Source organism: Raphanus sativus, chromosome 3, assembly GCF_000801105.2.
Source record: "Raphanus sativus cultivar WK10039 chromosome 3, ASM80110v3, whole genome shotgun sequence".
NCBI lineage: Eukaryota > Viridiplantae > Streptophyta > Magnoliopsida > Brassicales > Brassicaceae > Raphanus > Raphanus sativus.
In genome coordinates, this window is record NC_079513.1 from 27,266,822 (window position 1) to 27,277,638 (window position 10,817).

At 37.8% G+C, this 10,817-nt stretch overlaps 3 protein-coding genes and 1 long non-coding RNA gene across 4 annotated transcripts; 2 read left to right on the forward strand and 2 right to left on the reverse strand.

The window, feature by feature from the left end:
- Positions 1–1,881: 1,881 nt before the first annotated feature.
- LOC108846975 (sorting nexin 2B) lies at positions 1,882–4,122 on the forward strand. The gene is made up of 5 exons (XM_018620149.2): positions 1,882–3,039; positions 3,114–3,323; positions 3,408–3,668; positions 3,757–3,843; positions 3,918–4,122. The coding sequence occupies exons 1-5, from the start codon at positions 2,092–2,094 to the stop codon at positions 3,990–3,992; spliced, it is 1,581 nt and encodes a 526-aa protein (XP_018475651.1). The 5' UTR covers positions 1,882–2,091; the 3' UTR covers positions 3,993–4,122.
- Positions 4,123–4,480: 358 nt separating this feature from the next.
- On the reverse strand, positions 4,481–6,115 carry LOC108846978 (40S ribosomal protein S4-1). The gene is made up of 5 exons (XM_018620152.2): positions 6,024–6,115; positions 5,608–5,685; positions 5,337–5,517; positions 5,171–5,268; positions 4,481–5,090 (listed from the first exon to the last, which is right to left on the reverse strand). Exons 1-5 carry the CDS (start codon positions 6,024–6,026, stop codon positions 4,662–4,664), a joined length of 789 nt encoding a protein of 262 aa, XP_018475654.1. The 5' UTR covers positions 6,027–6,115; the 3' UTR covers positions 4,481–4,661.
- Positions 6,116–7,057: 942 nt separating this feature from the next.
- On the reverse strand, positions 7,058–7,689 carry LOC130509813 (uncharacterized). The gene is made up of 3 exons (XR_008943742.1): positions 7,633–7,689; positions 7,274–7,359; positions 7,058–7,183 (listed from the first exon to the last, which is right to left on the reverse strand). It is a non-coding gene; the product is annotated as an uncharacterized LOC130509813 (long non-coding RNA).
- A 332-nt stretch (positions 7,690–8,021) lies between these two features.
- On the forward strand, positions 8,022–10,297 carry LOC108846976 (aspartyl protease AED3). The gene is made up of 3 exons (XM_018620150.2): positions 8,022–8,577; positions 9,080–9,560; positions 9,736–10,297. The coding sequence occupies exons 1-3, from the start codon at positions 8,101–8,103 to the stop codon at positions 10,095–10,097; spliced, it is 1,320 nt and encodes a 439-aa protein (XP_018475652.2). The 5' UTR covers positions 8,022–8,100; the 3' UTR covers positions 10,098–10,297.
- Positions 10,298–10,817: the final 520 nt, after the last annotated feature.

The following is a 10,817-nucleotide window of genomic DNA, read 5'->3' on the forward strand; positions in this document are numbered from 1 at the left end:
AAAAAATTGTGACGTGGCTATTAAGATTGATGACATGTCATATGGTTAAATATGACATGGACAATTACATTTAATGATAATATGTATTTTTGGAAATCTTTTTAGAATAAGGCAATAACTCATATATTACATTTAATATTGATTTATATTTTTGGTAAACTTTGTAGAATATGGTAATACTCATAAATCATCACTAAAATAAATATATTCAAATATGATATTTTGAATTTCGAAATATTAAATACTTTTACTTTTATAATAATAAAAATTTTATTATCTAAAATTTTCTAAATTTTCTGAATTAAAAATAAATAAATCGTAATATCATTAGTTTCTTTTAGATATCTACAAATTATATAAATATTATTTAGTTTTAAATTTTGATAACTATACAATTTTATATGATTTTTAGTAATTTTGTACAAGTTGATTTAATAATTTAACCAAATGAAATAAATAATTTTTTATCTAAGATTTTAACTTTATATATATACATATATATTCTTAAATATAATTTAAAAAAATATTTTCTCTTAATTTTATGCTTAATTAATGATATTTATATTAATTATTAGTCAAAATAATAAAATATATAATATTAATAAATTACATTTTAAAGTATAAAATTTAACTTTTAAAAATTCATCACTACACATGGTGCATGAAAACACCTAGATTAATAATTGTGACATAACTACTAAAATTGATGACATGTCTTATAGATTAATATGACATGGACAATTATATTTAATGTTAATTTATATTTTTGATAAAAAATTTAAAATATGGTAATAACTCATATATTATATTTATTATCGATTTATATTTTTGGACTTTTTAAAAATATGGCAATAACGCATAAATCATCATTAAAATAAATATATTCAATTATGGCATTTCAAATTTGAAATATCATTTAAATTAAAAATATTTCAAAAATATATACATATTTTTAGAAAATTATAAAATTAAATCATAAAATCAAATTAAATTGTAAAATCATAAGTTTCTTATATATATTTACAGATTTTATAAATATTGTTTAATTTTAATTTTTGACAATTCTGAAATTTTACATATTTATTTAATATATTTAATTAAAAATAAATAGATAAAAAAATTTACCTAAGATTATAATTTTAAATATATACATGCACATTCTTAAATATAATTCAAAATAAACAAAATTAGTTTTATCTTAATTTTAATGTTCAGTTAAATCAAATTTATATTAAAATATTGATAAGAAAAAAGAAATTTATAATATTAATAAAAAATAAATATAATTTATATTTATCTTTTAAAAAATATTTTAAAATTCTTTTACTGCACAAGGTGCAGGAAAACACCTAATACTCTATAAATGAGAAACTTCAATGCAGTAGTCAAAACTTGTTAAATAATGTCTGCGTGGTGAAATTACTTGGAAACCTATTCACTTTAACTCACCACTAAGCAGTGAGTCACATGCGGCTTATCACATCCATTATTATCACCTCATTATTATAGACTAGACTTTTTAATAACTCGGCCAGAACGTTCTTTGAAATTGGATAAATTTATCCATCTAAGAAAGTAACATCCTATTAGTTTCACTTCGGGGAAATTTCAATGAAAAGTCGATCAAACTACTTAACTTTTCTTTTCTATATGCTTAAAAATATACGTTTTCTGTTCCTTATAGTATTTTGATTCTTACAATTTACCTCCTTGCTAACTCCTTTCTCATTAGAGGACTTTGGAAGAAAGAAGTAAAATCTAGGCAGCCCGTTTGGTTGCGGGGATATGACGTTCACGTTTAACAATAAGTTGTATATTATTATTGGGCCGTAAATAGGGCCGAGACGGGTCAAAACCCATCAAAGATACTTTGTCTCCCCATCTCATCTTCCCCCGATTTGGTCATTCACGAGACTTGACGTCACTTATGAATGATCCAGTCTCCTCCGTGACGACCGCCACCGCCGCAACTTAGCCGCTCCGGCTTTTAATCGCGGTTCACGACCACCGTATCAGCTTCAAACATCGGAATCTCAGTTTCTCTCCTCTCCGATACTTACTAAAATTAGATTCATCACTTCACATCGGAAAATGATGGGCTCGGAGAACGACGAAGACGCCAATCTCCACGCCTCCTCAAGGGAGGAGATGGAGAATCTCTTCCTCCGCGACGATCCCTTGTCGAGAAGCGACGTCAACGGCGATCACCACCACCACCACCTCTCTCCGCCGCCGATTATCGTCACTCCGGCGGATTCCGATCCACTCTCGGCACCGCCTCCGAACGGAAGCAGCTCCTCTTACATCGAGCCTCCGTCTTACGCGGATGTTATCTTCAGCCCTTTCGATGATAACGCCTCAGATGAATGCAGCAGCCAGTCCCCAAGATCTCCGTCCTATTCGACAAGCTCCTCCGATTACATCAAGATCACTGTCTCCAGCCCCCAGAAGGAGCAGGAGACAGCAAGCTCCGTGCTTTCCGGAGGAAGCACTTACATTACCTACCTGATCACGACGAGAACGAATCTCACTGAGTACAAAGGTTCGGACTTTGCCGTGAGGAGGAGGTTTAGAGATGTTGTTGCGTTGGGGGATAGGTTGGCTGAGTCTTATAGAGGGTTCTGTATTCCACCGAGGCCGGATAAGAGCGTTGTGGAGAGCCAAGTGATGCAGAGGCATGAGTTTGTGGAGCAGCGGAGAGTTGCGTTGGAGAAGTACTTGCGCAGGCTTGCTTTGCATCCTGTGATTAGGATTAGCGATGAGTTTAAGGTGTTTCTTGGAGTGGAAGGGAAGTTGCCGTTACAGATGGGAACTGATGTGGCGTCTAGGGTGTTGGATGGTGTTGTGAAGCTGCCAAGTGAAGATCAGCCAGTTAGAGGGGGTAGAGATCTGTTTAGATTGTTCAAAGAGCTTAGACAGTCAGTTTCTAATGACTGGGGTGGAGTAAAACCAGCTGTTGTGGAAGAAGATAAAGAGTTTCTGGAGAAGAAGGAGAAGATGCATGATCTTGAGAGAGAGATCATTAATGCCTCGCAGCAGGTAGAAGTTGTTTCATAGTACTTATTAACTTTGTTTTATGCATCATCACTTAAGCTTCGTATGTTCTTTTGTAGGCTGAAACACTTGTCAAGGCACAGCAAGATATAGGGGAGACGTTGGGGGAATTGGGATTGGCGTTCATTAAGCTGACAAAGTTCGAGAACGAAGAAGCTGTCTTCAATTCTCAACGAGCTCGTGCCAATGATATGAAGAATTTAGCCACTGCAGCTGTGAAAGCTAGTAGATTTTACAGAGAGCTGAACTCACAAACGGTCAAGCATTTGGTAATGTAGATATGAAGAGTTTATTCAGCTCTCGTTTGGGGGGAAGAGATTTGGTTTCATTAAGGAAGTGTTGTTTGATGTCAGGACACACTCCACGATTACCTAGGAGTAATGATGGCGGTCCAGGGCGCATTTGCAGATAGATCAAGTGCTTTACTGACAGTGCAGACGCTTCTATCTGACGTTTCATCACTCGAAGGAAGAGCAGAGAAGCTAGAAGCTGCGTCTTCAAAGGTGTTTGGCGGGGACAAATCAAGGATTAAGAAGATAGAAGAGTTAAAAGAAACAATCAAGGCCACTGAAGACGCCAAAAACGTAGCCATCAGGGAGTATGAGCGGATCAAGGTGGTGGTTCAGTCAATGCCCCTAATACATAACAAATGTTATATACCGATTGGAAGTCTAAATGTGAATATGTATTTTACCATTACAGGAAAATAACAGGAGCGAGGTTGAAAGGCTGGACAGAGAAAGGCGTGCAGACTTCTTGAATATGATGAAGGGTTTTGTTGTTAACCAGGTACATTGTTATTAGATGAGTGAGATCTTAATGTTTAGAGGAAGTTCTTACATGAAGTGGATGCTCTCTTGCAGGTAGGATATGCAGAGAAGATGGCCAATGTGTGGGCAAAGGCTGCAGAGGAGACTAGTCAATACAATAGAGTATGAAGATGGCCAATGCTTCATAGTGTCGGCTTGTGCTTTCGTTCTTTTTAAATTAAAAAAAAAAAACTATGATTGCCTTTGTGTGTGTATTACATCATTTGCCACAAAACATCATCAGCCATCTTTCACTTTCTACGTCTCTGTTTTTACTAGTGACCTTAAAACTTGACACTAAAGAATTGGCAATTTGGTTGCGTGAATCTGAAGTAACTCCTAGGGCTTTCGCTTCCTTTAGCTATAGCTTCTGTCCGTATTTGCGCCATGAATTAGCCATCTTAAGAGGGTTTTTTTACCGGTGGATTCAGATTTGGGTGCATCAAGTTAGGGTAAAGGCTGGAGCTACTGTCTGAAAATGATATTGAAGCTAACAAGCATGCGGGCCTTAGAGATAATCAAGAGAGCTACTGTTTCGTTGGTATAAAGGAAAAATCAAACTACATATTCGTTGACATTGTAATCTGGTTATGGTTTTAAAATAAAGTTAACAGATCTAAAGAGTAAAATTACTAAAAATTTCCATACAAAACACTCTACTGGAGTCTTAAAACTGTCTTGTAATAGGTTCTGCAAACAAGCTACATAAAAAGAGGAAAAAACCTCCAAACCGAGACAAGTAGCGAGTCTACAACACAAGAGTAAAACGAAACATATCCTTCAACGATAATTAATTTTTTAAGCAGCTTGTTGAGCAGAAAGCCTTTTTCTAGCTTCCTCAATGATGGTAAGCTTGATACCTTTACCCTTGGGAAGAGACACCCACGGCTTTGTCCCTTTCCCGAGAGTAAACACATTGCCCAACCTCGTTGCAAACTCATGCCCAGTCGAGTCTTGAATGTGAATCGTCTCAAAGCTTCCCTTGTGCTTCTCACGGTTCTTGATCACACCCACACGCCCTCTGTTTCTACCCCCAGTCACCATCACAACGTTGCCCACGTCGAACTTGATGAACTCCACAACCTTGTTCTCCTCCAGGTCTAGCTTGATGGTGTCGTTCGGCTTGATGAGCGGGTCGGGGTAACGGATGGTGCGGCCATCGTAAGTGTTGAGGTAAGGGATCCCCTTCTGCCCCAAACTGATAGTCCTAACCTTGCAAAGCTTGAACTGCGAGGTTACAACAAAACCAATGCACACGTTTATTCATCTGAGTTCAAATCACTAACTAATATAAGCCAAAGCTTTACCTTAGCTTCCTCGTCCCTGATGGAGTGGAGACGGAAACGTCCCTTGGTGTCATACAGAAGACGGAAGTTCTCATTCGTCTTGGGGATGGATACAACATCTATTCAAATTGGGAATGAAACTTAGTCCAATGATCATTAAATAAATAAACCAGACAAAGAGACTTACCCATGAAGCCAGCAGGGTATGTCTTGTCAGTCCTGACTTTACCATCGACTTGGATATGCCTTTGCATCAGGATGGAGATGACTTCACGGTATGTCAAAGCGTACTTCAACCTGTTCCTGATGATCAGGACAAGGGGAAGACACTCCCTCGACTTGTGAGGTCCAGAAGACGGCTTGGGGGCCTGCAAGAAACAGCAAGACACATGTTACAACGAATATGTATGAAGTGAATGGTCTTCTTAAACACAAGTTTGAGAAAAAAGAAAACGTACGAAGGCGCCACCAAGTTTGTCAAGCATCCAATGCTTGGGAGCATTGAGCCTCTTCAGATGCTTCTTCAATCCTCTTGCCTGCAAAATATTACACAATGATCAAAAACAGACACAGGCCAAACAGACAGAACATCAAAAGTCAATCAATACAAAACTTATCACATTCGGTACAGCTTCGTCAAAAAGACATTTCCACATAAGCTCGATTGTCAATTATTATTATTACAGAACATTGCAGTCACATTTCGATCCTGAAACCCTAAAAAACAGACCATTACACTAAAGACACAAACTAAAACTAATATCCATGTCTATGTCGAACTGAGCAATCACTTAACGAGCAAGAGATATGAAAAATCGTTGAGACAGCTAAACACAAACTGAGAGGGAGGAAAGAAAGAAAAGATAGGACGAACCATGTTTGCAGGTGTTGCGAGCCGGAGGACTTGTGATTCTTCTGCGGCGGCACTTCCTCTACGTTTTATATATATACCCAAAGAAAGAAAGATACTAAAACCCTAGAGTTAGTTGTTCACGTTAATATAAATATTGGGTTTATTTAGTTTGTACAGGCCCATTAAGAACCCATAAGTATAAGAATTATGGGCTATTAGAATGACACGTGAGTTCAGTTCGGATCTTATGTGAGCATGAGTTGTTGCTGAGTTGGCGCTTAAACTATTGGTCCACAGAAAATACTTGTACAGATGTATGGCTTGACAAGCAGCGTTTCGAACAAAATTGGGCGACATGGGACTTGCCAAATCTTTGTATAGACCCATTTGTTGTTTAAAAAATATTTTGAAAAAGAAATTTAAATCAATTATTCACTATGCATGTTCTATTTTATTTTGTATCAATTGCTAGCAGGGCTGTGCCCCTAATCTTTACTGTCTTTTTGGTATCTAGTATAATTTAGTTCAATATCTACCAGTTCTCTATAAACCAGCTTTGTTTGAAACCGTTTTTTTTGGTTATAATCTGTTATAGTTAAAATCCTAGAAACTTTCATTATTTTCTTAAAGTCATAAACTTCTAACCCATACAAATTAAGATATTTTGGTGCAATATTTCTGTTGACTTTTAAGATTTTTATCTATTGTTGTTTGGTTTTCAAAATTATATGTATCATTTAAGTTCAAATACAACTAATGTAAAAATATGTAAAAAGCTGATTTTACTATTTTTAAAGTATCATCATTTTAACACAGAATTTACACCTTCGTTTGTTATGTTACGATTTAATATTTTTCCATCACATTTTAGACTCGATTTTTCATATTATGGTTTGGTGAACTTTTATAAGAAACAAAAGAAAAATTATCCAAGATTTAAACAAAAAACTACATGTGCCAAAAAAAGATATTTTAAATTATTCATTTAAATATAATATTCATAAAATTATCCAAAATTATGTCTTGTCACTCCTCACTTTTCCATCAAATTGGATGTCTTTGCAGCAGGATGGAGATGACCTCTCAGTAATGTGAGAGCCTACTTCGACCTGTTCCTGATGATCGGAACAAGAGGAAGACACTTCCTCGACTTGTGAGGTCTCAGAAGACGGCTTGGGGGGCTGCAAGAAACAACGAATTTAAGACGCATGTTAGAGTGCATATGTAATGTATGGTCTTTTAAGACAAGTTTGAGTCAAAGAAAAACGTACGAAAGGACCATAACGTTTGTCAAGCATCCAATAGTTTGGAGCATTGAGCCTTTTTAGGTGCTTCTTTATTCCTCTTGTCTGCAAAACTTTACAATCAAACATAAAAAGGTGAAAACAGACACAGACCAAAGAGACAGACAACAAAGTCAATCAATACAAAAACAATCCCCATAAGTTTAAGTGTCATTTTTTAGAGAACAATGCACTCAAATTTCGATCCTGAAACATTATAGTGGTTGCATTTTTGTAACCGGAACACTAAAAACAGATACATATGTTCTACGGCATGAAGCGAGCATAAACTAGAGAGACCATTAAACTAACACAAACTAAGGACAAATGAACAAAAATAAACGAACCATTTTTCAAGGTGCTGCGATTCTTTTGCGGTGCCTGGCACTTCCTCTACGTTTGTATAGCCAAAGGAAATAAACTTAAACCCCTAGAGCTTGTTCACGTATATAAAAGTACAGGCTCATTTAGGAAGCAAAAGCCCACGTCCCTTCGAAACGAAATCTAGCCTATTGCTGCGCATGAGTTGTTGCTGAGCTGGCATTTGATTATTGGTCTAAAATTTTACTTGTGCATGTAGGCTTCAGTAGCAGCGTTGCAATTGGGCCACATGTGATCAGTCCAATATTTGTATAGACTCATTTGTTGTATAGAAGATACTTCAAAAGAAAAGAAAAATCAATTATTCACTACGCATGTTCTCAAATCTCAATGAACTTTTTGCATACTGGAAAAATATTACAGCTTAAGCTACTATATATACCCTCTCATGCCAAAGCAATTAATATCACATCTAACCCAAAACATATAATACAATGACCACTCTAGTTATATTCCTTCAGCTTCTTTTCATAATCCCAATAGCCCTTGGGTCAAACCACCCTAACTGTGACCTCACCAACAATCAAGACCAAGGCTCCACCCTAAGAATCTTCCACATAGATAGCCCTTGCTCACCATTCAAATCATCCTCCCCACTCTCATGGGAAGCACGTGTACTAAAGACACTGGCTCAAGACCAGGCCCGTCTCCAGTACTTGACCAGTCTCATCGCCGGGAGATCTGTGGTTCCCGTCGCCTCAGGGCGTCAAATGTTGCAGAGCGCAACGTACATTGTCAAGGCTAAGATCGGTACTCCGGCTCAGACCCTACTCTTAGCCATGGACACGAGCAGTGACGTGGCTTGGTTACCTTGCTCTGGCTGCGTTGGCTGTCCTTCAACCACCGCCTTTTCTCCAGCCAAGTCCACCACTTTCAAGAACGTCAGTTGCAACGCTCCTCAGTGTAAGCAGGTATATTGATTTCGTACTTACACAACACACCTGACACCTACAGTTACAATAAATATGTTTCGTGGAATGTTTTTGATTTTATTCTTCTCCCTTATTATAATAACGTAGCTTCATTAATGAACCATCATCGACTTTAACATTTTTGGCTCATGTGTTACATACTACAATGCAGTCGCATTTTAGTATTAGCAACCAGCGATTTGTTTTCGTTTTTAAGATCTGATCACGAGAATATTTTTCCCCCAAATAAAAAGTACATTCAAAAGTTCAAAACTAATGTCTTCAAGGGTGTGTGTATCAGATCTAGAATCTATTTGATAAACTAAACGGTACATTTTATATTATTTTTTGTGAAGAAGCTTTTCACATAGAGTGGGTCCCATGTGGTTAATAATTGATTATTCCACCCAAACTTCCAAACAATCATTCACGGGACTACAGAACACACTGCACAGCTCAGTCCGACACAGTGCACTAACTCACGTGAACATTTGTCTTGCAGGTACCTAACCCCACATGCGGATCAAGCGCGTGCGCTTTCAACCTCACATACGGAAGCTCTTCCATCGCCGCTAACCTCTCTCAGGACACGATCCGCCTCGCCGCCGATCCGATCGAGGCCTTCACCTTTGGATGCGTCAACAAGGTCGCCGGTGGAGGAACCATCCCTCCGCCACAAGGCTTGCTGGGCCTGGGAAGAGGCCCATTATCACTCATGACACAAGCTCAGTCTCTTTATCAGTCCACCTTCTCATACTGTTTACCGAGTTTCAGGTCCCTCGCTTTCTCTGGTTCGTTGAGACTCGGCCCCACTTCTCAGCCCCTGCGCTTGAAGTACACGCCACTCTTGAGAAACCCAAGAAGGTCCTCTTTGTATTACGTCAACCTCGTTGCCATACGTGTTGGCAATAAAGTCCTCGACTTACCTCAGGAAGCTATTGCTTTTAACCCCACCACCGGCGCTGGAACCATCTTTGACTCCGGTAAGATTTTTTTTTCTTTTTTCGTAAACCGGTTTAATCTCGGTTAGGTTTTAAGTTTCTGGTTTCTGTTTGATTTAATTACAATATCGGTTTAGATTCTGTACCGGTTTATCGACTCTATATTGCTTGGTACACCTAAAATCAATGTTATTAACCGACTAAATATGATGAGCAGGGACCGTGTACACGCGGTTGGCTAAGCCGGTTTACGAGGCGGTGAGGGACGAGTTCAGGAGGCGCGTGAAGCCACGTAACGCTGTAGTGACGTCACTCGGAGGATTCGACACATGCTACTCAGGGCAAGTAACGGTGCCGGCGATAACATTCATGTTGAAGGGAGTAAACATGACGATGCCAGCGGATAACCTGATGCTACACAGCACCGCCGGGAGCACGTCTTGCCTCGCCATTGCTGTGGCGCCGGAAAACGTGAACTCTGTGGTCAACGTGATCGCAAGCATGCAGCAGCAGAACCACCGTGTCTTGATCGATGTTCCCAATGGACGGATCGGGTTGGCACGTGAATTATGCTCTTAAAAAGTTGAAACCGACGAAAATTAATTAAGAGAGCAGAGAGCCTTTTTAAAAAAAAATATATATCTTGTTTGTTTGTTTTTGTGTTTTCATTTTTGTTCTTCTCGTTATGTTTGTTTCACAATATGGCACTATTCATCTGATTGTTATCGGGCGGTGATGTGTAGCATTTGTCCTATCGACATTTTTATTTGGTTTGAACCTTTTTAACTCTGGAGATTCGGATCGAGACTCGAAACTAATAGAATAAATTTTTAGTACCTAGTGTCGTGGTCTCTAATCACACGGTATGCGACTAAAACCATTAAAAAATTACAACATTAGACCGTTTAAACTAAAATAGAGTTTCACATAATATAACACACTAACTAGTACACATAGACTTGGTTACAAATTGCTTCCTGCATTTTTTCATGAATTTGGTTCTAACTCTGGAGATTCGGGTCAAAACTAATATATAGAATAAATTTATGGTACCTATTGAGGAAACTATATTTTTGGTGATCACTAATAGGTACTTATATAACAAGAAAACATGTCATCTCCAGAATTTGCTCATGATCTAAAAAGAATAAATTATCAGTGTATACTTTAACGTTCAAATCAATAATGAAAAGTATCATTACAACTCAAGATAGACTGCGCTCTTACATTACAACTCAACACAATCTAGCCTTATTTTTCTATACAACGAGCTAGGTGTCAAAATCATTTCCTAATAAT

Excerpts from the sequence above, each read along its gene's own strand:
- LOC108846975 (XM_018620149.2), top strand. The coding sequence starts at position 2,092 with ATGATGGGCTCGGAGAACGACGAAGACGCCAATCTCCACGCCTCCTCA. Across the intron at positions 3,040-3,113 it reads TCATTAATGCCTCGCAGCAG|GCTGAAACACTTGTCAAGGC; the intron begins GTAGAAGTTGTT and ends GTTCTTTTGTAG. Across the intron at positions 3,324-3,407 it reads CACAAACGGTCAAGCATTTG|GACACACTCCACGATTACCT; the intron begins GTAATGTAGATA and ends GTTTGATGTCAG.
- LOC108846976 (XM_018620150.2), top strand. The coding sequence starts at position 8,101 with ATGACCACTCTAGTTATATTCCTTCAGCTTCTTTTCATAATCCCAATA. Across the intron at positions 8,578-9,079 it reads ACGCTCCTCAGTGTAAGCAG|GTACCTAACCCCACATGCGG; the intron begins GTATATTGATTT and ends TTTGTCTTGCAG. Across the intron at positions 9,561-9,735 it reads TGGAACCATCTTTGACTCCG|GGACCGTGTACACGCGGTTG; the intron begins GTAAGATTTTTT and ends TATGATGAGCAG.
- LOC108846978 (XM_018620152.2), bottom strand. Across the intron at positions 5,518-5,607 it reads ACAAACTTGGTGGCGCCTTC|GCCCCCAAGCCGTCTTCTGG; the intron begins GTACGTTTTCTT and ends TGTTTCTTGCAG. Across the intron at positions 5,269-5,336 it reads ATACCCTGCTGGCTTCATGG|ATGTTGTATCCATCCCCAAG; the intron begins GTAAGTCTCTTT and ends CAATTTGAATAG.